This window comes from Pelodiscus sinensis, chromosome 6, assembly GCF_049634645.1.
Source record: "Pelodiscus sinensis isolate JC-2024 chromosome 6, ASM4963464v1, whole genome shotgun sequence".
NCBI classification, from domain to species: domain Eukaryota; kingdom Metazoa; phylum Chordata; order Testudines; family Trionychidae; genus Pelodiscus; species Pelodiscus sinensis.
In genome coordinates, this window is record NC_134716.1 from 61,724,946 (window position 1) to 61,752,069 (window position 27,124).

Genomic DNA, 27,124 nt, shown 5'->3' on the forward strand with positions numbered 1-27,124 from the left:
CAAATTTGGACTCATGAAGTTAACGCTTCTGGGTTGTATCTATCTATCCATTCAACAGTTTCTTTTATTGGTACTCACAACAGCATTAGCTGAGTGCCTCCCAGAGTAAAATCACCCTGTAGTAGAATACTTTTCTTCAAGTATTTAGAATTTATGTAATTGTAGATTTTCTCCATACAAACATTTTCTAGCTGCACAGCTTTATAAAATCATGAATACATACAATGGCATCTTAAAAAGTTGCAACTACCCTCATCTTATTTTATACTAATGTATCATTTTGTTTTGCTAATTTTTTTCTAGAGAATGAATGGCAGAAATTAGAGTAATTTTGATTATTAAAATACTGTATATAAACTCTTAAAGGTGGAGTAAGGCATTCTGAACATGAGCTTAAAGAACATACAGTTCCATGGCCATTTGAACTAATTTTTTACCAGGATTAGTGGAATGTTTTTGCATATAAATGTCTAAACTATGTTCTCCTTGTAAACATTTTATAAATATTACCAGTAAAAAGCTCAACATTTCAGGTGTCATTTTAAAAGTGTTGGATTGACATTAGTTCCCATTCATTTACTGTGGAATTACAATTCTGAAAGGAAAGTTTCAAAGAAATTATCTATAGAAGATGCCTACTTCTGAAAAACAAAATTAAATAGTATTCATTTCAAACATCACCTCTTAACTCTCTAAAAGTATATGAAATGTGTGGATTAACGTAAGTAGTAGTTACTCACTCTCATATTTCACTTGTTGGTATGACAGCAAATAACATTATATCCATGACATGCCTGATAGGACAATTTACTATTTTCATAAGCAGTCACATGCATTGAAGTTAGGACCACCAGCTGGTGCAATTTGCACTCCAAGGCAGAACCACCAGAGAGGCCATGCTTGCAAATCTTTCTTGCTAAATGGCAAGATAGCTGGTGCATGAAATGACAGATTTCAGCTGCAAAAAAAGGAAGCAAATGACTAGGGATTCTCTTCTGATGCTGCTTCAACTTCCTGAGTAGGTTTCTGTTCAGGTTCACGGTCTTGAACGGGAGACGGATTACGGCTGGGCTTATTGCTGTCATGGCTGCTGTGACTACTTGCACTTCCAAGACGAGTTGATGCCACAACAGCTTTCACTGCAGCCTGATGAAGACAGGCAATTTAAAGGAAATCCAGGATGTATAACATGACCTTAGTGTCATATATGCAGGGAATTTTAGCACCTGTTTGCTTCTTGTTAATATCTCATTATCTAATAAATTATCACATCTGACTTCACAACATTTGAAAGAGAAACTATTTCTGAAGACTAATACTTGACCAGCATTAATAGAAACATTTATTCAGGTGTTTTCTATATCTAATTTGAAAATAAAATACCCCTATCAACATGTGAAGACAAAAACCAAACTTGTATTTTTTCCTCAGTTATATTCATATTGATAATTTCACAAAATATGCCCAAGGAGAAATGACTCTTATAACAGTCATTATTGTTTATTATAGTAATGTCCAAAACATGCTTCGGTTTAGATATATAGGAAGACTCTGGCACTGACCCTCACTGATGTAAATTGTCACTTCTCCAGTTTATACCAGTTAGGATCTGCCTATTGATCCCTCCCTGGAAACGCTGATATTCTTTAAAAAAACAAAAACATTTATAAGAGGACAAGTGGATACTTAACAATGAAGGAGGTGGGAGAGGGAATCAAAATGTGGGATGACTTAGACTGATGGACTAGAAACAAATGTGTTCCTTGATGAAATATAAATATAAGTAAACCTTTTGGTTTACTATATTTTGGAATCACTGGAGATATTTAAGAGCAGGTTAGACAGACATCTATCAGGGATGATCTAGATGGTGCTTGGTCCTGCAGGGAGGGCAGAGGACTGGACCTGATGATGTCTCAAACTCCCTTTCAGTTTTGGTATTCTATGATTCTGTATGGCTACGTCTACACTGGCCCCTTTTCCGGAAGGGGCATGTAAATTTCACGAGTCGTCGTAGGGAAATCCGCGGGGGATTTAAATATCCCCCGCGGCATTTAAATAAAAATGTCCGCCGCTTTTTTCCGGCTTTTAAAAAAGCCGGAAAAGAGCGTCTAGACTGGCCCCGATCCTCCGGAAAAAGTGCCCTTTTCCGGAGGCTCTTATTCTTACTTCAAAGAATAAGAGCCTCCGGAAAAGGGCACTTTTTCCGGAGGATCGGGGCCAGTCTAGACGCTCTTTTCCGGCTTTTTTAAAAGCCGGAAAAAAGCGGCGGACATTTTTATTTAAATGCCGCGGGGGATATTTAAATCCCCCGCGGATTTCCCTACGACGACTCGTGAAATTTACATGCCCCTTCCGGAAGAGGGGCCAGTGTAGACGTAGCCTATATGTTTACAAGAAGCAGTTCTGATCTACTGTGCTGGAACTCACACCAGTGTTAATACTGGAGTTTGCAGTATGATTATTTTTATAAAAAACATGGCTTTAAACAGACATAGTAAAATATTAAATAAGTCTTATATCATTCTTATATACTGGAGGGGGAGGTAATTTTAATGAATCATTATTTGTGTAATTGTAGCAATAGGTGTATTATTGTAGATATCCTTATTGATTCCGTACCTGGTTATATTTCATCCTTAGTTTTTTGGTGAGAGTGGTTTTCATGTTAGCTATTGATAATTCTGTTCTTGATGTAAAAACATTATAGAAATAAACTTATAAAAAACTTAGTTCTAATTATCTTGGTGGTTTTAAAAAAAAAATGTGTCTAGTTCAATGTCCCAGAATCGATCAGTGATGTGAGAGTACAAAGAGAATCCACAATCAAATTTGCAAAACCGACACAAACTTTTAGAGATTCTTTGAGCAATAAATGTAATACAGGTTGGACCTCCCTGGTCCGGAGCACCCTCAGGACATAACCAGCTCTGAAAGAGGAAATCAGCTGGATCAGAGGAGATCCCTAGTCACTGATCTCTTAGGATACTCCCCCTCTGTGCAGCTGGTTTCACGGCTGGTTTCACTCCGGTGCACTGCCACTGGGCTCCAGACTACAGGGCTTTGATTTGGGCTCCAGCCCACTGCCTCCAGCTGGCTGGGGCTCCCTGGGGATGGAGCTCTCCAATTGCTGTGGCCCCGCTTCTCTCCCACCCAGCTGGGGCTCCCCGGGGATGGGGTTTGCCAGCTGCCTTGCTTCTGCCGCGTCCTGCCAGGGCTCCCCGGGGATGGGGTTTGCCAGCTGCCTTGCTTCTGCTGCGTCCTGCCAGGGCTCCCCGGGGATGGGACTCACCAGCTGCCTTGCTTTTGACCCACCTGGTCAGGTAGGGCTGCTCAGTGCTGGGGCTCCCTGCTGCTGCCCCTCCTGGCTTGGGTTCCCTGGGGATGGAGATCCCAACTGGTTCACACTCCCGGGTGCTGGGCTCTCTGGTCCAGCAACATCTGTGGTCCTGACAGACCACAGATGTTGCTGGACGAGAGAGTCTTGGATTTAGAAGGTTCAACCTGTAGCTGACTCAGGAGGAGATAATTTTGTACTCTTCAGGAGACACATTATAAATCTAGCTTTAAGGCTATGGAAATCTTCCTGAAAAGAACAATTTTAATGGACACCTGTAAGCATATTCTGAACAGCCTAAGCGACACTGGGAATTACAGAGCTTCCCAAGATCCTTGTAAACACTTCACAACAGTTCTAGCCTCCTTTTGTTCAGTTGCAGTGTGAGTGGATTATCTTTAGCTTTTTCATCTTCATCAGTTATTACAGAAAAGGACAGAGGAATACTTTTTTTTTTAACCAAAGTAAAAAAAGTTCCTGATGTGTGTGTGTGTGTGTGTGTGTGTGTGTTCGTTCTCAAATGGTAAATGCTGCTATATGCTTTTTAAAGTTAAGTGCAGAGACTTACCTTAAGTTTACGCCGAGCATTGAATTCTTGAAGTTTCTTTTGTGCATTGTCCATATGTGCAAAATTGGCTGCCTTTCCTGTGACCCAGGGGTGCTGCAAAGCTTGAAAGGTTGTGAGGCGCTTCTTAGCATCAAACACTATCAACTTTTTAACCTATGTCATCAAGAAAAGAAAATCAACGGTCTTTCCCAGAAATATGTGACAAGGTCTACATTTATAGGTCTTGTTCTTGGTTTTGTGAAGCTGCTCAGTGAAAGACTCTCTAAGAAAAAGGCCTTTTGTTGAATAGCCAAAAAAAAAAAAAAAAAAAAAAAAAACCATGGGGATTCCAGAACTAACAGACTCAATCCTGGAAAGTAGGTTGTTACTACTTAGCATTATTTCCACTTTGAAGTTAAGTGTCTTGCTCAAAGACAAATGTGCTACAAAAAAAAAAAAGGTTTTAAAAAATGTCATTGCTGTTGAACACTATGCTGTTTGAGTAAGTGCATTTTCATTACAGCTACACTAGGTGAGTGCATTTGTCTATGCTGTCAAGGAGAGTATAATGCCCAAGTTGCAATATGTTAAATGGTTAATGGTAAATGGGCTTAAGTATAAAAGAAAAAGAGACAAAGGAAAATAAATACATTCACTTTAATTTTGAAGCTCCATGTATCAATTCTCTTGTACTGCTTTTATTGTAGCTTAAGTAGCTTACAGCACTTTACCAATGGAAAAAGTAATCCTGCATGTACTTAAAGTACAATATTCAAATGGATTGTAAAACATGACCAGAAGAAACACTGCATTTGAATGGGTAAAAGCATTCAGAGCAAAGGCATTATGCTTATCTGATAACTTAGGTGAAGACTCCTGCTGACTGCAAGGCTACATGAGAGAGAATATCAGTATACCTAGCAAACTTTAATGCTATTTATAGTGAACAGCAGTAGGAATTAGATTACACAGAGGTTGAAAGGGGGTATTTAACTTTTTTTAAAAAACAAATTTGGGTTCAAACCCTTGAATGGAAGATCCTGACTAGTGATGAAAGTTAAGTGATAACTGAGGTGTGGTTGTATGAATGGTATCATATAGTGTTTTACTGTCATGAGCACCACATCCCTTACTCTTTCCACTGAGTGTGGAAAAAATGTTTGGCATAACCATTGACTTTCACTAGCTCTGTGTGTGTCTTTTTAAGACTCTCCTGTTGGCAGCCATTAGCATCTTTCAATATAACAGTATTTAATTTAAAAATTGTATTTTATAGGATTACATTGTATATACATCAAAATACTGTATATTTCCTGAATCACTGTCTTACAGCAGTGTATTTAGACTTCTACAGCAGCAGAATCATGGCCCAGATTTTACTAACACTTCACTTGGTATCAAATGTGGGTTGTTTTTTAAAATGTTTTTGTTTAAGTTATAAAGATGACTGGTAAATTTTTAAAGATATAAACCAAACTACTTAATGTCCCATATAAAAAGCCATATTTTCAGAGTTAGGCACATGATCTCAAGTACAAATATTTAGACATACTTTGTGCATGCAAATGCCCATTGGAAGTGTGCAAAAGAGGGTGTAAGTTTTTTTGAAGTTCTGTATATTATTACTTGATGACCTATAGAATGCAATTTACAAATGCACAAGCTGTTCTAGGAAAATGGGCTAGGCATCATTGTTCACAGCTTAATGAAAACATCTGCTCAATGCACAGTGGCGGTTCAAAACAGTAAATAAAATAGAATGTATAAAAGAACTGATCAGAAATTAATACAGGGAAAGAGATGGCAATTCCTATCATGTTATGGGAAGCAAAGATAAGCAGCAGAATCTGTACAGTTCTGCTATTGGGACTTTATCCACATTAGCAAGCAATAAGTAATACCAACTGCAAGGAGTGCTGCTGTAGGCAGGGCTCAGGTATTTTCAACGCTGTCTTCTAGACTTGCTGTGAGCAGAGGTCGATGACACAGATCTATCTACACACTAGTATTGCCACCATTGCTTCATCTGCCTATGTTACTGCAATGGTGGGAGATTTCCCAAGCTGCAACATGGTTAATGGTAAATGGATTTAAGTATGAGAGAGAAAGAGAAAAATGTCACTTTCCATGTGAAAGCTGTGGAGAGCTGAGCAAATGATTGTGCTCTATGAAGCTGTGTTCCACAGGGCTCCAGCCACGGCAGGGCAGAGCGGTTTAGAAAAAAGAGAGAGAGTGAACAGACTAGGAGATGGACAGTAGCCAGTCATAGAATCATAGAATCATAGGACTGGAAGGGACCTCGAGAGGTCATCGAGTCCAGCCCCCTGCCCTCAAGGCAGGATCAAGCTCCGTCTACACCATCCCTGACAGATGTCTATCTAACCTGTTCTTAAATATCTCCAGAGAGGGAGATTCCACCACCTCCCTTGGCAATTTATTCCAATATTTGACCACCCTGACAGTTAGGAATTTTTTCCTAATGTCCAATCTAAACCTCCCGTGCTGCACTTTAAGCCCATTACTCCTTGTCCTGTCCTCAGAAACCAAGAGGAACAAATTTTCTCCTTCCTCCTTGTGACACCCTTTTAGATATTTGAAAGCCGCTATCATGTCCCCCCTTAATCTTCTTTTTTCCAAACTAAACAAGCCCAGTTCATGAAGCCTGGCTTCATAGGTCATGTTCTCTAGACCTTTAATCATTCTTGTCGCTCTTCTCTGTACCCTTTCCAATTTCTCCACATCTTTCTTGAAATGTGGCGCCCAGAACTGGACACAGTACTCCAGCTGAGGCCTAACTAGTGCAGAGTAGAGCGGCAGAATGACTTCACGAGTTTTGCTTACAACACACCTGTTAATACAACCTAGAATCATATTTGCTTTTTTTGCAACAGCATCACACTGTTGACTCATATTCAACTTGTGGTCCACTATGACCCCTAGATCCCTTTCTGCCATGCTCCTTCCTAGACAGTCGCTTCCCATCTTGTATGTATGGAACTGATTGTTCCTTCCTAAGTGGAGCACTTTGCATTTCTCTCTATTAAACCTCATCCTGTTTACCTCCGACCATTTCTCTAACTTGCTAAGGTCATTCTGAATTATGTCCCTATCCTCCAAAGAAGTCGCAACCCCACCCAGTTTGGTGAATCTACAAGTACACACATCTCTTGCCGGAACCCTTCATGAGCAGGATACACTGTGGCTTTGGAGGAGATCTGCTACTGCTCCATGGCTTAAGTAGGGGGAAGGGTAATTATGTTTTTCTTCACATCATAATCAGGAATGCTAACCAGCACCTCGTGACTAAGGGGTTAACTCAAGTGCCTAGCAACGTATTGGATGGTGATCCAATAACAATACAGGTAGAAATATCAAACTGGAAAAGAGGGTTTTTTCCTCTGTTCTTTGTTTGAGACTCAGAGCAGTTTCTCCCAGCTATTGAGGGAGATGGGAGACACTTCTCTCTCCAAGAACGGACTGATTAAAATGTGTTAAGTAGGGAAAAGTTTAAATAGTCCATCAGGCTTTATTGTTTTCCTTGTATGGGGATTAGGAAATAATGTCTGAGCTTGCTACGTGTTTTTTTTTTCTTTTGTAACTAAGCCTTACAACCCAGGGTTTTTTCCCTGAGTATCCATATGAGTGGCGCTTTCCATCTAGCCAATTTACTATGCTTTCAACAGTAGTTTTGTTTTGATAATAAACGTTTTTTTTCTAATTAACCGGTATTGGTTGACTGTTGTGTCCTTAGGACTCAGTGCATAGTTACAAGGGCAGAGTCCATTGTTGTCCGTGGATTACCTGTTTTCCCAATTCCAAGTAAAACAGGCAAGGGGAGAGTTTTACCTTAGGGAGGGGATTTCCCAAGTGATCTCTTCCCTGATTTTCTTGGAATTACTTGGATGGTGGCAGTGGGTCCCTCAAAATCTGAGTATTAGGATTGCGGTGCGGCGGGGAGTTTTTATACCAGAGCTTGTAGAGGCAAGGTTTTGGAGTGCTCTTGCGGGCCCCCAACTTCTGCATTTGTTATGCCAGAGTGGGGAACAGCCTTGACACCCCACCAGAGAGTACGCTTATTAAGTTTGCAGATGATACTAAGCTGGGAGGGATAGGGTCATAATTCAAAATGATCTGAACAAATTGGAGAAATGGTCTGAGTTAAACAGGATGAAGTTTAATAAGGACAAATGTAAAGTACTCCACTTAGAAAGAACAATCAGTTTCACACATACAGAATGGGAAGCAACTGTCTAGGAAGGAGTGCGGCAGAAAAGGATCTAGGGGTTATAGTGGACCACAAGCTAAATATGAGTCAACAGTGTGATGCTGTTGCAAAAAAAGCAAACATGATTCTGGGATGCATTAACACAAGTGTTGTGAGCAAGACTCAAGAAGTCATCCTTCTGCTTTACTCTGCACTGATTAGGCCTCAGTTGGAGTATTGTGTCCAGTTCTGGGCACCACATTTCAAGAAAGATGTGGAAAAATTGGAGAAGGTCAGAGAAGAACAACTAAAATGATTAAAGGCCTAGAAACCATGAGCTATGAGGGAAGACTGAAAGAATTGGGCTTGTTTAGTTCAGAAAAAAGAAGACTGAGAGGGAACATGATAGCAGTTTTCAAGTATTTAAAAGGGTGTTAAAGGGGAGGGAAAAAATTGTTCTTCTTGACCTCTGATGATAGGACTAGAAGTAGTGGAATTAAATTGCAGCAAGGGAGGTTTAGGTTGGACATTACGAGAAACTTCCCAACTGTCAAGGTGGTTAAACACTGGAATAAGTTGCCTAGGGAGGTTGTGGAATCTCCATCTCTGGAGATATTTAAGAGCAGGTTAGATAGACATCTATTAGGAATGGTCTAGACAGTACTGGGTCCTGCCATGAGGGTAGGGGACTGGACTTGATGACCTCTCAAGGTCCCTTCCAGTCCTAGTATTCTATGATTCTATGAAAGACCATCCACTTTGCTCTACTATGGGGTATTGTTTAGTTGACCTGTGCCTACAAAGAAACATAAATGACATTTTCCCTATCTCAGAAATATTCTAAATCTAATACTTTGAACCTCTACAGTGCCTTTCATCTGAAGCATCCTGAAGCACTTTACAAACATTAATTAATGTAGTGTTTTATGGCACAGTTTGTATAAGTAATATGGAACTGAGCATTTGTTATTGTTATTTTAATGAAATAACTAAATTGTGTACATATCATTGGGTAAAAATAGAACTTGGACATGTTCATCTTTGTAGATCAGTATCTCTTGGAGCCAATTTACTTTATCCTGTAATCAAAAATGTAGTGCTCCAGCCTTAGCATTTTACTAATGAATCATACTTATGGGCAATAACTGCCTCATCCACTAAAAATTTATCACAAAAAAGCTGAGGAATGGACAGAATTGTATAGTCAACAACAGCTGGGGTCTTTTGATATTTAATCTTTGCAAGGAAAAACATTCCAATGAGAAACCATACAAACTGTAGAGTTGAACTCTATTTTTTATGGACCTTTTGAGGATAAAACTCCATGAAGAAGAAAAACATTAAAGAAAAAAAAAGCTATCCAGAAAAATGATACCTGCCAAGAAAGTCAGACACTAGAATCTTTACCCAGTTTCTGTGATGTATGATGTAGTGTGGGGACTTTTTAATTTTCATTTAATATACTTTAAAAATAAATATGTTGCAATACTCAATTTTTACAGCCTAATTTACAGGAGTTCTTCAAAGCCACAGCTTTAACAGGGGCAAGAAGTGCTCAGTGTCTCTGAAATGCAGGCCATTGGATTTTATGGTGATTACTGCTTTTTTAACAAATTAGTCTTGATTTGCAAGCAAACAAGATACCGTATTTTCCAGCGTATAAGACGACATTTTATACTAAAAAACATCCCCCAAAAATCGGGGGTCGTCTTATACGCCGGGTATAAACATACAGGCAGTCCCCGACTTGCAGGTACGAACGGGGCTTTTCTTGCCCCGGAGGACACGGACTGCGGGACCTCGCGGTCCCGCCGCCCGTGTACTCCGGGGCGAGAAAAGCTGCTCCGCGTTTCCCTGGTCTGCAGACCAGGAAGACGCGGAGCAAAGCCGCGGAGGGGCTTGGGCAGCAGGGCAGCCCAGGCGCGCGTGGGCTGCCCCACTGCCTGAGCCCCTCCGCGGCTTTGCAAAGCCTCGGGGGAAGCTGGCAGCGGGACAGCCCACAACAAAAGTCCACAACACTAGCTGCGCCCCCCCCCCCCAGCAGACCAGGGACACGGAGAGCAAAGCCGCAGCGGCAGCAGGGTGCCGCGCCTCTGAGGCTTTGTTCTGGCAAAGCCTCAGAGGTGCGGGACCCCGCCGCGCCTGCGGCTTTGTTCCCGGTGACCCTGGTCTGCTGGAGACGGTCCCCAGCAGACCAGGGGCACCGGGAACAAAGCCGAAGCGGCGGCGGGGTCCCGTGCTTCTGAGACTTTGCCAGAACAAAGCCTCAGAGGCGCGGCACCCTGCTGCTGCTGCGGCTTTGCTCTCCGTGTCCCTGGTCTGCTGGGGGGGGGGGGCGCAGCTAGTGCGCCCCCGCCCCCCCCCAGCAGACCAGACTTTTGTTGTGGACCCTGGGGCAGAGCAGCTGGGGTGCTGCCGGTTGGCCTCTTAAGGGGGGGTAGTCTTATACGGCGAGTATAGGCGAAAACCTATGTTTTAACTAGAAAATTAGGGGGTCGTCTTATATGCCCAGTCACCTTATACGCTGGAAAATACGGTAGGTAGGTTATCAAAGTTCAATAAAGATATATGTGAAAAAACTCCACACCAACACTGTTTGCCATTGGGAAACAATGACACATATGCATCAGAGAAAATGCTACTCTTCATGTTCTTGTACTTACCAAATCCTTGGCATTGAGAGACACGTCATCCCACCAGGGGGACACAAAGTCATATTCACAGTTCAAAATTCTTTTAAACATGTACTGGTCTCCCCTTTCATCATAGAATGGTTCGAATCCACAAAGGCTATGGGGAAAAGAGTGAAATTTATCAAAGATTTAAGTGATTTCAGTCTCCAAAGAATATCCCCCTATGTGATTTTTTTAAACACCTACACAAAACTTCTCACCTTGCAGGTGAAAACAGAACAGCTTTTAATTAAAAAAAAAACCCCACAGCAAAACCATAGCAAACCTTTGTGTGGGGCCTATATACATGTCATTTTAAGTGATCCCTATATGAATATATATTACAGGCAGGGCTGATGATATTAAGGTTGCCTAACACTTTCCATTATAAGACACTGTTTACTGTTGCTTATAATTTTGTAAGACTTCAAGAGTTTGAGCTGAAATTGCCAATGCTGGATGTCTACCTAGGGCTGGATTTTTTTTTTTTAAACATTTCAGGCAAAATAGTTCAGTTATTTCTGAAAATGTTGTTAGGGAAAATAGAGTTTGGCCCGTGTAAAAAAAAATCTGAGACCATGTTTCAGAGATGTTCTAGCACCCAGTGCTTTGGAGCAGACACTTGAAATTTAGCAGGGTCTGTGCCAGGCCTAACTCCAGGCATTAGAGCAGGGAGATTGTCTTTCCTGTGATCTTGACACCACACCACTGAGCCTAGGCAGCATGAAGGAAAACTTCAGAGGGGATAAGAATTGAGTCTTCAGGAAGGTATCAACTCTGATGATGACTAATGTCAGTGTCAATAGGATGCTATGATGGAATTTCTGTATTTTCACTTTGCTTTCTTAAAAATGTAAGAAATTACATTAAAATACTAGAACCATTGATTCAGTTAAGCATTCAAAAGTTAAGGAAATACCACAATTAAGACTGACTGACATTAATTTGGGCTCCTGAGAGTATATATTATGGTGCAGTCTAATTACATGACCATATATTATTTTTGCCCCATGGAATTTGTCTCATTCATTGAACAGATTGGACTTAGTCTGAAGATGAACCAGGGGCTGTTTAGTAATGGAGGTGTTGCCTGGAGGACAATTGCCTCATTTGTTGCAGATGATGGTAGGGACTGCAGGAAGAGAAAGGATGTTTCTCTAAGTGAAGGCTATTGAAGGATGCGCTGGAAAATGGATTCTGTCCCTGCCTGTGCCAGAGAGTTCCCGTGTTACTTAACCCAAATGTTACAAGTCACAAATTATGTGCACCTCAGTTTCTGGAAACTGATGAGATAGTCTAGGTTTTGATCTACCGAAGAGCTGTGTGCCCATACCTGCCATGAAAGTAAATGGAACTGTGCTTTGAACATATATAGCGCTATCTAAAAATGCTACAAATACTCCGAAGAGTCAGGTTCTTTGCATTTCTAATTAGGCATCCAAAATTAGAGGGTACTTTTGACCTTAATCTCTCCGCGTCTCAGTTCCCCCACCTCCGAAATGGCAATAACACCCCTATGGTCTGAGAGTATGGTGTTATGAAGATCAATTCATTAATGTTTGCAACACACTGGGGCGCTATGAGGAAACTAATAATTCTGTCTTTAGAACAGGGTTTGAATAGGGCACAGTAAATAAGCCTATGGCCACAAACTAAACAATGGGGATACATCAAAATACTGAATAGCTGCTCTTTAAATGAACATCATCCATTCTGTGTACTGAATGTGGCATAGATCCTGTGGAAAGATATGCAATCATGTAATTTTATACTGTATCACAATGCATATGTACAAGGGGGTTGAATTAAAGTTACATTAAAATACAAAAGAGAGAAAAACAAAGAAACCAACCCAAAAAACCAAAGCAACACCAAAAACTAGGGATGTCTAAAGCCTTTTAATAAGGTATCAGTGTAACTGCTAAAAATCCTAGCAGTTGCACGCACTATGGGCTCTGCAGTATAAAGTTTAAATAAGCTTCATACTGTAGAACCTGCAGCGAAGCCTCCCTGGAAGTAGGGCTGCCAGTCTCTGCTGGCCCTACTGCAGTGAAGCGGAGCAGAGTTTAACTGATAGTTTAACTGATGCTTATCAGTTAATGTTAACATCCCTACAAAAACCCACCACACACACCTCACAGACTGAAACCTAATTATTTCACTGGATTGCTTGAGCCACATTCAGTGGTAAATCTCAGTGAGTTTATATTTAGAGAATCATACACCCTCCTGCCACTTCAGGTATGTCTAGACTACAGGCTTTTGTCAACAGAGGCTTTGTTGACAGATACTGTCAATATAGCTTCTGTTGACAAAGAGCGTCTAAGACTACATCCAGTTCTGTCGACAAAGCAAGCTGCTTTGTTGACATGAGAGTATAGACACAAAGGACAGTGTAGATGCAATAACGCCTTCAATCGACAGAACTGTCAACAAAAGGCGTTATTCCTCGTAGAATGAGGTTTACCACCGTCGACAAAACTGCCGAGTTCTGTCAACAGAACTCAGCGGTAGTATAGACGCAGGTATACTTTTGTCAACAAAAGTCCACTTTTGTCGACAAAATCCTGTAGTCTAGACACACCCTTCATGATGTATCATTTATAAACACACTCTAGAGCAGTGGTTCCCAAACTTTTCGGCATCATACCCCCTTTTTGATTTTTGAGAAACTCTCATGCCCACACATACATCCAATAGCAGCAAAACTTGAGCGAAAAAAAGAAAAGAAAAAGAAGGAACCAAACCGGGGCCGAAAAACAAAAATAGCAACGAAACTTTGGGGGGGGGGGGGGGGGGGGAGATTGACAGGGGTGGAGAGGGGAGCTGGGTTACCTCGTGCCTTCCCTGGAATTTCTTCATGCTTCCGCCCTCCCCCCCCCAGTTTGGGAACCCATGCTCTAGAGTCCTTCATACTTATACTTGCACCTATTTTACACAATACCAAAATTTGTATATCTGAATTAGGTCCATTGGTTACAATCCTGCTCCTACTGAAATCAACTGCAGAACTCCCAATGACTGTAAACAACAGCTTGACTTAACTCCAGCATGAACAACACACTCTAGTAATTTATCTGAATAATGATCCCATTTGGAGATTAGATACATTCAACAATATTTCAGATGGAATGCAGAAACACAAAAATGAGTGACAGTTATACAATTTTTTGCTATTCTTGCTTTCAATTATAATCAGGTGTAGTATTTTGCAGTGATCTTCCATCTAATCAATAAATGTTCTGATGCTACAGAGGATTACTGTATCTGCTGTCAAGTTGCAGGTAAATATGGCAGGTCACACAAAATGAAGATAAGAAAACAACCAAGTGGGAAGAAAGTGAGGAACAGTGCCATCAGTTAAACACAACAATAGATTCAGTAGTAATCTTAGTTTTGAAAACTAAATATTTTGCAGGTTATCCTGTTTTTCAAAATGCAATAGATGCACTACAGATCAAAGAGCAAACATTCTGAAAGCATAGCTTCCTGCCTGTGGGTGGAGTGGCTGCATCATGTTATACAGCTAGTACAGAGAGCAGTTTAAAAATATTCTTAGAACGGTACTTGTGCTCAAGGCTGGCAAATTGGCTAGACCACAGCACTAGAATTTGAGTACTGTATTTAAGTAGGTGGGAGTGGGCTGCTGTCCTCCTCCCCCATTTGTGGTCTTCTCCCACCATCATCTTTGTGCTGGCTTCAGTGATGTTCTTTTCCCATGTTCCTCCCTCAGTTGGTCTGTAAGGTCAGTTCCCTATTAAGAGGCAACTGATATTTATTTATAAAATGAACAATACATTTAATGCATTTACAAATGTACATTTTGACTGTTTCTTTATTCCAAGGGGAGCCAACAGTCTCAGTGGACTCCTAAGTAAGATGGGGGGAGGCAGCTAAGCACCCCTGGAAACATGTATCACGCCAGCCCCACACCAGGCATCAGAGCCACTGGAATGTGTGGTGAGGTGTTTGGAAGGCAATTTAAAGGGCCTGGGGCTCCAGCCAATGCTGCTGTCATAGTAGCAGCAGAAACAGCTAGGAGACTTGGGTCCCTCTGAACTGCTGGGTCTCGGGACAATTGTACCCTTTAGTCCCCTTCCCCTACTAGCAGGCCTGTTTGTTCCTAACTTTTGTGTACTGCTTGTCTTAGCATATGATGGGCACTACTGGAAAGTAAATAATAAAAGCAGTCATTCCGCCACTGACACATAGAAGGTGAATGGCTCAGATACTTGTGCTAGTCTCTACTGATTCAGTATGAGGGCAGATGGGGCATGTGAATGTCAGGGAGCTGGTTATGGTTCCCTGCTCATAAGTCTAATTTCATACCAGCCTTGAGGGAGTTTAAGTGTCATTCACATACTTTCTCGGGAATGATTTTGTGTTTTCTTCCAGGTCATTGATAAACATATTAAATACTGCAGAACAAAACTCAAGTTCATGTGAGACCCCCACTTAATGCTGACGCCCAGTTTACACTGCATTTTGAGGCCTATATAAGTTAGCCAATTTTTAATTGATGTAATGTGTACCATGTTAATTTTGTATCATTCTAGTTTTCTTAATCAAAATATTATACGGTATCATGTCAAATGCCTTGCAGAAGTATATTACATCAACACTACAGGTTGAAGCCCCTGGTCCAGTACCCTCAGGACCTACCTTGGCCCAGATGAGGGATTTTGCCACATCAGGAAATCAATTCTTGCCCCCCTGCTGCCAGCCCCACTCCCTGCCCTCCCACCAAGCTTCCTGACTCCTGGATTCCTCGGCCTAGCTGAGCCATGTGCTGGCCCCCATCCCTGTCGCAGCCCAGATGAGCCGTGTGTCAGCCCCCCCCCCCCCCCCGCTCTCCCACACCCCAGCTGAGCTGCGCATCAGGTTTCCCAGCTCTCACCCTCCCCTTCCCTCGCAGCCCAGCAGGGCTGCATGTCACACCTCAGCCCCTTGCAGTGTGCCGGGTTCTTGACCCTCCTCCCAGTGTGTTGGGACACTTTGGTTCTTGGACACCCATGGTCCTGCTGGATTATGGATGCTGCCGGACTAGAGAGTTCTGGTTTATAGAGGTGCAACTTGTATTATCCTAATTTACGTAAACCTGCAATCTCATAATAAAGAGATATCAAAATATTTTACAGGATCTGTTTTCCATAAAGCCACATGGACTGGCATTAATGATATTACAGTGCTTTTTAAAAATTAATTGTGACCCTTATCAGCTATTCCATTACTTTGCCCAGTACGGATATCAGACTGGCAGACCTCTAATAACTCACATTCTCCTGTTTACTCTTTTTAAATAGTGGAACAATATTATTTTCTTCTGAATCTTCCTCTCAGTGCTCCATGACTTACTGAAAATCAGCATTAATGGTCTAGAAAGCTCTTCAGTCAGCTTTTTAAAAACTCTTAGGTGCAAATTAGGGATTTTTAAATCAGCAGATCCAGGTAATTTTAGTAGCTGCTGTTTAACTGCCTCCTGCGTTGCTTTCATCATCATATGACTAGTATTTCATCATCATATGATATGCCTTTATCATTTAGTTTTTTATGAAACACAAAGCAGAAAAATTTATTGAACACTTATGCCTTTTCTGCATATTATTAATAATTCTACTATTTTCATCTAGTAATAAACCACTATAATTTTTAGGCTTCTATTTATTGCTAAAATGCTTTAAAACCTATTCCTTATTGTACCTTACACTGTTGGCCATGGAGTTCTCTTATTTCCTTTTGGTTCCCCTATCTATTTACTACAATTACTAGATTCTGATTTCTGTTAATTACTATCAACTGTTGTTTCTTCTGTGTGTATATGTATTTTTAATTGTTATGGGCTTCTTTCTCCATTGTGGCATATTTATTATTACTATTTATTCTGTTTGAACTAGGCTTCCTAGTTCGAACTACCATTACTCCTCGTGGAATGAGGAGTAACGGTAGTTTGAACTAGGAAGCCTAGTTCGAACTACCTAGTTCGTGCTGCGTGTAGCCGCGCGGCACAGGGTTCGAACGAGCGGGGATTTAAAAATGGCGGAGCCCCGCTTATGCAAATGAAGCCCGGGAAATTCAAATCCCGGGCTTCATTTGCAAGTGCGGTATGCCTACATTACCCTCCTAGTTCGATTGTTATATATTAAGATTTTTTTCACCCTACCCCCTGGGTGTAGGATCAGGTGCCCACATTCTCCACCATCTGTCGGGGTTCGGGCCCCCCCTCAGGCTTAAAGCCCAGTCATCATCAGGGTTGCCTGCCCCAAAGTCCCACCCTCCACCAGTGTTCTTTAGTTCATAGTCTCGGGCCATTCTGTCCTCCGAGTGTTCCCACAGTTACCCGACTGCTCGGGAGGCTGTCTTGGAACTCGGAGGGGGGGGAGCCCACGCCGACTTCGGTGGACTGGTGAGTTGCGGGCTGAACCCCGCCCCAGAGGAGAACGCCTCGGCAGTCAGGGAGGATCCTGAGCCAGAACCTGGAGAGAGGTAAACCCCGAATCACGTCCTGCAGCACCACGGGGCCGGCATGACAGCCGCCCGAGCAGTCGGGTAACTGTGGGAATACTCGGAGGACAGAATGGCCCGAGACTATGAATTAAAGAACACGGGTGGAGGGTGGTGACTTTGAGGCAGGCAACCCTGATGATGATTGGGCTGTAAGCCTGAGGGGGAGCCCGAATCCTGACAGTCACCCTCCACCCTTTTGCCCAGTTAATGCTCTCCATATAGGCTCTATAACCAGTGGTTTTAACAGTCCAGTCATGCAGATCTTCCCATGAGGTTTCAGTAATACCACCTACGTCAAATTCCAATTTCTGCTGATATGATGGCTTGTCACTATTCTGCCACTTCCTCTGTCTTTCTTTCATTTTCTGCCTGCTGCTTCTCCTTCATCTTAAATCATGTGAACACTTATAGCAAATCATCAGTAATGTCAACTGGAATTGAAATAAGTCAATTTTACTACCATCAGAGAGGGCCCAACTCTGCAAGGTGCAGAGCAACCTTGATCCTCACTGATTTCAGAGGGAGGTAGCACAATCAGAACCTTTCTGAATCTGGCCTCTAGCTAAGATTCCTCTTCTTTTGTCCTTTCCCCTGTTACCAGTGCATTGAACACGTTTCAGGAAACAAACCCTCACACTAAACCAGGAGGAAGCACCAGCTCGGTGCATATCAGCTCAGTAGTGTAAAACCATCTTAACTTTTCACTGCCTGTCCTTTCACAAAAGGGACCAAATAATAACATCACATATTTTCTTATTTGTTAGAGATCTGATATCTTGCTGCTTATAATTGTGGACACAATGATTAACCTGGGGTGAAAAATGACTCCTAACTGCTGTAGTGTAGTTGCATGTTTCAGCTAGCTCACCAAGCCACCATATGAGCTAAGTCATACATAATGCAGGAGAGTACTTCCTTTTCTGAATATCAAATGAAATCTCACATGTAAACAGTGGGGGGAAAATCCTGTAGTTCTCAGTGGGCTAAGGAATTCATTTCAGCAAACCAACTGAAGCTCTTGTAACCAGCATAATTAAAGAGGAAATATGCTAACAGCTTCCAGTTTGACAAGAAAAACAAGGTTTCTTCAAATCAAACTTAAATCCTTTTAAAATTCAACTCCATCTTGAATCATGTAGCGTTATTGCATTCGGAATGACACAGCTACAACAGGGTATCACTGCATCAGGGGTTAGATTTTTGCAATAAAGAAGAATACAGTTGTCCTACAGATAATCTGGAAATAACATAATTGTATATTGACTACTATATGTAACCACACCTCACCAATTGCAATCTGGCTTTGTTGTCAATGCTTATATATGCTAATTGTCCTTGTTCTATCTGCTCCACTTGTAGGCTCTGATACACTGTTCTCCATCTATTGCTACAAATATTTTCACAATTACTTATTAATACCATGTTTGTAATGCTTATCATATGCTGTGAGTTTCGTCAACTAGGTGAATCTATCCTTATTACTGCTCATGTCTATGCTTCTATTCCAAATAGTTGTGTTCCACCTATACTCAAGGTCTTTTTTTCTATAATCAAAGGTAAGCCAGTTTAAAGAAGGCTGTGATTTGAGGATGACTTCAATAAACTGTGTGGACACTCAATTTGACTTAAACCACATTTATACTGATTTATCTTAAATAGATTTTTACCCTATTAAAATAAATCAATGTAAACCAGGTTTAAATTGGATTAAGAATTATGTTTTGTATCGAGTAAACTAAGATGATTAAAAAAAAAATCACATTTTTTGTTCAGTCTTCCCTTTCAGCTGGGTAGCAGCACAGCTTCACAGGTGATTAATCAGCCCCGCCCAGTCAGTCAGCTCCATGCAGGGAGCCCTGAGCATCTGAATGGGAGGAGCTGATTAATTTCCTGTGAAACTGTACAGTTTAGAGGGAACACTGCTCTTGTTAAACCAGTGCAATGCTGACTATGGACTAGGCCTAGTATATCTTTACTACTACGTGCCTCTTTTATGTGGGATAGAATTTCTGGCTATGTTTTTATAGAAGGGAATACAAGGCAGATCTTCTGCTGGTGTAAATTATCAATTAACTTCAATGGAACTAGGATAATAATTTACAATGGCCAAGGATCTGCCCCAATATAGCTTGATATAAGAGAGAGGAAAGCATAAGCTGGGTGTAAGAGACAAGGTCTGAGATGTACTCCAGAGCAGATCTGTGGCAGGTCTTGAGATGGGAGGGAGGAGACCAAATTTTGTAATACGAGAATAATGGACAAAAATATGATTGTAGAAATTCAAGTAAGTGGATCCCAAAATGCACAACTACCTGCGTTCCTCTTCAATACACAAAATCACAGATCTGACATTTACACTAATAATTTACATCTTCCATGTAGCCAATCTCCTTTAAGAGCTTTTCATTGTTTCTTACGCAGTCTTGTCAATCATACTATAATTTCTTATAATAAAAGATATTGTAAACTATCCTTTTAGAGGAAAATGAAAGCAGATCACTGATCTTATTTATGCTCTATATTAAAAAACTTGCATTTTCCAACATTTTGTATTAAAATAATTTGTCAGCATTATATGTGTGCACATATATAACATTCTGTTTTTTTCCTCTTCCCAGAATATACTGACTGAAATCATTCCACAAACATGCAGCACAACAAGAGAAAACAAATCAGCCTAGCAATCAGTGTTGCCACCAGACTGAAGGGAAGTCACTCGTACTCCCATAAGGCGAAAGGTCAGAATACACAGATGTACAGCATGCACAATGCACAACGCACAACGACCTTCAACTCTAAAAAATTTTCAGAAGCATGTCATTTATGCAACACAAAACAACTGCATCACTGAAAATCAGGCCACCCTTATTTAGATACCAAACTGCAGAGTAAGGTGCCTAACTCTACACTTCCTTCTTTGAATATCTGAGTCTAAACTGGCAAAGGCAGTTGTGTAAACAGTGCACAATATTGTAGAAAACTTGTTTGCCTGGAAATTTTGGGACATTTTGGCTCTTACAACCCTTTGTCAGGTACATCTCTGACAGAATACTTTTGAGTTTAAATGTGAAGTGAAACATCAAATATTTTGATTTTTATGGATCATTTCAATCCAGACATTAAGAAACAAACTTTTTTGGAGGTGGAGGGGGTGCAGGCCATGCCTCCCTCTGTGCCCAACAACTCCATTCACCACTTTTTTTCTGCTTAACAGCATGGCAGACGTCCACCAGGAGAGCTGGATGTGAATGGGCAGCAATGGCATTTGACTTATGGCACCAAACATGTTGGAGGAGGAAGTCTCCAGAAACCCTGGTGCAGCTGTGCTCCTTGCTAGTCCAAAGCAGCTCAATGGCAGTCATGTGCTTTGATTTATTTTTGGCCCAATGTGGCTGTCTGTTCAAAACAGGCAACCGCTTCTATTCTCAACTTGCATCTGAGCACCATTCTACTTTATTTTTTTCTGCCTGGGTTTTACCCGCCTGACTTTTATTTACAACACAGTTTGGATAGCGTGCTGTTCTCTCAAAGGAAGTACATTCAGTGTGCCAGATATTCTGCTGAATCTGAGGAGCTCTCTGCTTTGTGCTACTTCATTTCTGTGTTGCTCCGGGCCACGCTGTCCCCTGGGCTGATTCCTGGGCTGCACTAAGTTACACCAATTGCCAAGACCTTATGGCAACTGGCACTTGCACTGGCACTTGCCAGGGCATAGGGACAATTCCTGCAAGCCAGTTAAACCAGCTTTATGGCAGCTATCCAGTGGCTGAGTGGGACAAAGATCCTCTAGTGCAGCCTACGTATGTAAAAAGTTGACAACAACGAAGTTTATATTCAAAATCTTCATGGGATAATAGTATATACTTAAGTATTTATAAGTGATGACTACTGTCTGGCATTGCCTGTGATACGAGCTGTAGAAAAGATCTTCATTGCAAATAAGTGCTTGGCAGTTCTTAATTTAGATATTTGGAACAGTATTTTATATGGGGGCTGTTCTTAAGCACTTCTAATCTAAAGAGGCAAAACAGTAAGGAAAGGCCAGGGAAAGCTTTATTTACTGTACTGAACAAAGATTAGAAAAGTCACCCATTATTCAATGTGTCCAGCTAGCATTTTGAGTATGTTTATCCTGTATTATGCAGTCTAAGTTTAAAGTTAAGTTTTTACTCAGTGAGTGGAGTGGTAAGGGTTTTTATCTAAAGCCTGTTATTAACAATGAATCAAGTTATTAAAACACTGAAATGTGGAAAAGTAAATATTGCTCTTGAGTTTTTCAACCCAAACACAACAGTACTAGAAATATGACAAATAAATGGTCATGAATAGACCCATCTAGTTTCACTGTCTGTGCTGAGTGAAACGCAAAAAATAAATGGGAAAATAAAATGATTTTTACAATTCTTTTGTTTTAATAAATGTTTACAGTAATTTAGACAAGGGATACTTTGATATATATGACAAATATATTACTTGATTTTTCTCAGTGCTCCTTCAACCTTCAAGTTATTTAATTATCATTAAACTATAAACCATATAAAACAAATTAAGAGTTTTCACTTTAAGGTAGCACAGTTCAGAATGTCAGAAAATCTGTGGCTTAGAAAATGAAACATCAAAATGTCATATTTTATATTTCACTTGGTATTACTATCTAAACTTACAGGATGTAGGTGATTATTCCCAAAGACCACATGTCCACTTCTGGGCCATAGGCACATCCACGTAGAATTTCTGGTGCTGAAAATGATAAATATTGTCACTAAAACAAAAATGTAATGCAGAAATAAATACGACTAATAAAAGTCAGGAATTTCAAACATGTCTGACTCCTTAATTCAAAATGCAATTGCAATGTCTCATTTTAAAGTAGAACAAATAGGTCCTGAGCTTGAAAGCCTTTACTTAGGTGAAAATTCCCATTCTCTTGAGTAAAGAGCAACAGGCTTGGTTTCCTGAGTAAGGACAGATGGAATGAACCCCAAACTTGTAAAAGTCAAGAGGGCAAATTAACTTTGATCTCCAATCTGATTTTAGAGAAGGAACCAGATCCATGGAAGCAATAATAGGCAGCTACAGATTTACTGTAGCTTGAGTTTTACTAAGTGACATTTTGTATTTTTTAATGGTGCCAGTAATTCTAAAGTCAAGTTGACTCTATAATTAAGGCTGAAAACCACTCTCCATTACATGTTCTATTTCTGAACCTATTCATGTCTCTCCCTGTCCAAATCTATTTGCTCTAGATTTTCTCATGTTTAATCTCCCATGAGAAGAACAGGGGGCTACTCACAAAAGACTGTGGGCGTGGAAGGCTGCAGGAATCTAGAAAGTTTCTTTGAGAAAGTCCTTTTGCCCAACTTAAGAGGTTCAACCCTGGCAACAGACAGCAATAGCTTACTAGGCAATTATAATGGCCATAAAAGGATATAAGGGAGAGGAAGTCTCTAGGGACACTCACAATTCTGAAAGGGCAGAGAAGCCATTCTTCACTAGAGAAACTCAACCCATGTATGATGGGATGGCTGCCCCGCACTGGCAGAAAAAGGGTTAAAAGCAGCCTTAGTGAGGCTGCACCAGAGGCAGCCAATTAGAGAACGGCTGATGGAAGCAGCCAATCAGGGTCAAGAAGGCCAATATAGAAAAGTTGCTGCAGGGCAGAGGAAGGCAGTTAGTTCTCTGTCAGGAGCCATAGGAGAAAGGAGTTGTGTCTCTGTCAGCCAGCATCCTGGACAAAGCAGGGGCCAAGGGAGCAAGGACAGCTGGTGGTGGCTGTTGGTTTTGCAGAATGAAGCAGACACAAGAGCAAAGATGGTGCTGGAGCTATGTGGGAGATGGCCCTGGAGTAATGGACTGCAGTTGGCCACTGAAGGAAGTGCCTGGACAGTATACTGAAAGTCTCTTGTAAAGGGTGTGTGGTATGGCCATAGGAGTGTGCTGATACCACTGCCAGCTGCCAACCAGCCGTATCTTCCTGGGGCAAAGTAGCCAAATATCAGTAGGGGGAGTCAAACCTCACTGTGAAGGAGAGGGACACAATACATGACATGAGACTCATTCATCTTTTCCCACATCTTTAGGCCATACTGATCTTTAAATTGCCCTCTTCAGAATATGCACTACACTACAGTCCTTCGTGAGGCCTATGGGTTGGAATAGTTGGAATTGTCTTTCCTACAAAGGAACTCCCAGTCAATGGATTGGAAAAAAGCAAATAGTGAAATCTCTCTTGGTTCATTCTCACAGTCCCTTATTCATCCCTCCTTCTCCCACCCCATGGGATAAAGGGGATAGGTTCCCTCCAGCTTTACTGCTACACTGACAACCGGGGTTAGGAGGCATAGAAGTGTTTGTGAAGACCCTCTGAACTTGACTGAATGTAATTGATAGTGCTATGATAATGCACTTTTAAAAAATACCATTTGCCTGCTGTACAAACATTAGAGAACAGCCAGCACACAGACTTCATATGTTATATTTATGAAAGCTAAAAGTCATTCTTTATAGTTTGTACAATGTTTATGTAAACTGTCATTTTGATTCTCCCGTGGAGGCAAACCAGTATCTTCCTGCAAACAACATGCATGTGAGCAGTAAGCCAAAGAATCACTGCCCACAAAACAGATATTAGACAGGATCACAAAGAAAAAACAGTTGCTTGCCATTTCAACCAGAAAGGACACTGTCTCAATGACCTACTCACCTGCATCCTACTTCAGAAGACATTCAAATCTGCACTTGAAAGGGAATCCTCTGAACTGGCATTCATGCTAAAATTCAACACTCTCCGTGGGGGGCTGAACAAAGACCCCAGCTATCTTACCCATTACAAAGATAGCTTCCCCAATTATCACCTCTAATACTATTAACTCACAGACATCTACCCTTCCCCACCTCTAATATCATTAACTCACAGGCATTCACCTTCCTTCCCCCCCCGCACCCCCCTTCTGTTCTGAAATGTGATTTGTCCTTTTCATATGTGTTCATTTTTTTAAATTGTATCCTTTGATATATATGGCTGTGACTATTTTCTTCCACTATTTGATCTGAGGAAGTGGATCTGGCCCACGAAAGCTCATCATCTAATAAACCATCTTGTTAGTCTTTAAAGTGCTACATAGTCCTGTATTTTTTTGTGAGCAGTAAGACTTTCTGCAAAGCTATATTAATTAAAGTATGGAGGCTGAATCACTAAGACATCCTGAATAGCAAAAAACTCTTGGCTCTTACTTCTGTGCTGGGAGAGGAGAAGAGCATACACATACACATACACAAATCTTGTATAACTATTAAAGCATGTTAAGCCACGAAGTGGCTACCCTTATTCACAAATTGTGTGGCTTTGTTTCTCTGTAACTTAATCCTTCGCCAGATCTTCCAAAAAAATTACATGTCTGCCAGGGTAGTTTGTTCGTTCAGTGGGGCTGAAATCAGCTATAGTGGTGAAGGTATAGTTGTGCTGGTATTAGCTGCATCACTAAGGGTACTTTTCTGTTTTGCTATACTGGATTAGCATTACTACTTTAGCACTGCTAGTGCACATCTGATCTAACTTGTCTTGTCCCAGCCTCAGAAAGATGCACTGTTTTCCTCCCTCTCTCTGAGGCTCTATGGCACTTCAGGATATTCCATAGAAGTCTCAGTAACCTCCAACTTTTCTAGCTATATTGTGACTATCATGGATTACTCTTACATTTCCTCAGAAGAGCTGTTACAGCTGGGGTGGAATTGGGAAGAGCTCCCAACATCGAAAACATGTTCGTAAAAGGCCAATATTCAGGATGGCCACTGACAACCAAACTCTTCATCGCTTACCTTGATGTGGTGGAGAGGTTTTCTTTTAAAGGTGGGGTCTGTGAAAAACAGGCACTTGGGGTCTTGAAAATAAGCAGATAGCTCAAGGCAGCTTACCTAGAAGAATGAAGTCTCTGATCTCAAGCCCCCATCCATTTGTTAAATGAAGCCTGGTGTGGGGCAGTGGTAGCACCAGTACTGCCCAGTGATGGTCTATGGCAACAAGGTAGGAAGAGATTGGGTATGTACTTAAGTCTAACTGGGGAAATTCCCTCTCACTGTCTATACATCAGGGATGGCTACTGATACACCATATTTCTTATTGGCATAAGGTGACTGTGTTGGTGTAAGCAGTTTGTGTGTGTGTGTGTGGGGGGGGGTCACTAAAGGGCTGTAATTGGTGCTGGGTATAAGGAGGGGGTGAGAGTGGCCAGTATGACTCCTGCCTGGGACTACAGCTAATGATCTTTCAGCCTTAGGTCACCCACTTCAAGCCTGGCAGCGTTAGGCCAACAAGATTTTGGCAGCCATCTCCTGACCTACCTAGTAGAGGGTCAGAGGGACGAATGGTCAGAGCAAAGGATCAGAAACAAAGCAATGACCTGCACAGCCACAGAAGTCTTATTTCAAAAGTGGCAACACCGGTTTCAGTTTGACATGTAATTGTATGGAAGTCATTGAGGAAATAGTAAGGAGAGGTGGTTTCAATGTGGTGGGTCAGGAATGCAGTGAAGGGGTTGGCCTTAGATTATAAATTCTCCTATGCAGGTGACAAAATGGGGCATTGTGAAATGTTGGTAGCAGGGAGAGGAGAGCTGAGGCAGACTGTGTGTGCAGTTATTAGAGAAAGTGACAGACTGATGGCTGTTAAAAATGAAGAAGCATGTCATGTTTCTGATATCACTGTAGGCATCTCAGCCTGGACATGATGAAAAGGCAGAGACTTCCTATAAGACTTGCAGGTGCTAGTGGATACAGTGGCCCACACATAGCTACTTGTGGTACTTGGTGAGGTGAAAGCACAGTTAGGCAGAAACAAAAGAGGGTATGACGTGTATTTAGGAAAATGCAGCCTAGGCACTATGAATGAGGAAAGGAAAATGCTACTGTATGGGCAAATGATGGATGATGGCCAATACTTGATTCCAAAAAATAGTGTGTTAGCTGGTTATGACTGGTTCCATCAGTGGCAGAAACAAAAAACATATTCTGTTGATAAGGAAATCTCAATGGAATCAAGCAATGGGCTGCAAATTGATACCTAGTGTCACTGCAACATAAGCCTCCTGTGGCAGTGATTGTGGTAGTGTGTTGGACAAGGAGGGAGCTTCTCCAAAAGAAAGATTAAAATACAGAAAGTTAAGAGAAGTACAGCAGAGATGTTTGTGCAAAGAGTACAGGATATGGGTCCAGAAACTGATTTGCCATCATCTGACTAAAAGAATCACCTCAAGAGAAATGGAAGTCAGAGGGGTTCACAGACTATATAGATGGGGAAAACCAATGGCAAGAGACATAGCAATGGACCGGCAAAGTGTGTATCTTTTTTTGGATCTCTGCTTGCAAACAAAAAATGGAGCACCCTCCCCCCCCCAAAAAAAGAATCCATTGACTGTAAATAAAAACAAATATGAAGAAGCTGCTAAGCAGGCAGTGAAAAAGGACAAATAAAGTGCCCTCGATCACTATGCAGAGCTTATAAGTGACCCAGGGCTGGCTAGCAAAAATACCTACAGCACTACAAAAATGAACTGCAAAGGTGGGAAGGATTACACATCATGTGTAAATGAAGATTGGGGAGACTGCTAATAGAACATCCGAACAAAAAAAGGGAGAGGTGGAAATGATACTTTGAATCTCTTAAATGAGTCAAACCTCTTTAGGCTGGAGTTGACAACATGTGATCCAATGTGGTGCCTGAGAACGAGGTGAAAAACACAGTCCAGGAAATGAAGAATAGTAAGGCCTCAGCACCTGATGATGTGATGACAGACCTTTGGTAACAGAGAAATACAATGCATGAGCAGAGTGGCTGTAGCCATATGGCAAGACGAGAGAATTCC

At 41.4% G+C, this 27,124-nt stretch overlaps 1 protein-coding gene across 4 annotated transcripts in view; it reads right to left on the reverse strand.

Moving 5' to 3' along the window:
• Positions 1 to 736: 736 nt before the first annotated feature.
• CAMK4 (calcium/calmodulin dependent protein kinase IV) overlaps positions 737 to 27,124 on the reverse strand; it is a 276,795-nt gene continuing 250,407 nt past the window's right edge. For all 4 annotated transcript variants that reach the window (XM_006134451.4, XM_025190384.2, XM_025190385.2 and 1 more), the window contains 4 exons: positions 21,929 to 22,004; positions 10,752 to 10,878; positions 3,906 to 4,058; positions 737 to 1,146 (listed from right to left, as the gene is read on the reverse strand). In XM_006134451.4, coding sequence (XP_006134513.1) covers positions 982 to 1,146; positions 3,906 to 4,058; positions 10,752 to 10,878; positions 21,929 to 22,004 — 521 coding nt within the window. In that variant the 3' untranslated portion in view covers positions 737 to 981. The remainder of the gene's footprint in view (positions 1,147 to 3,905; positions 4,059 to 10,751; positions 10,879 to 21,928; positions 22,005 to 27,124) is intronic.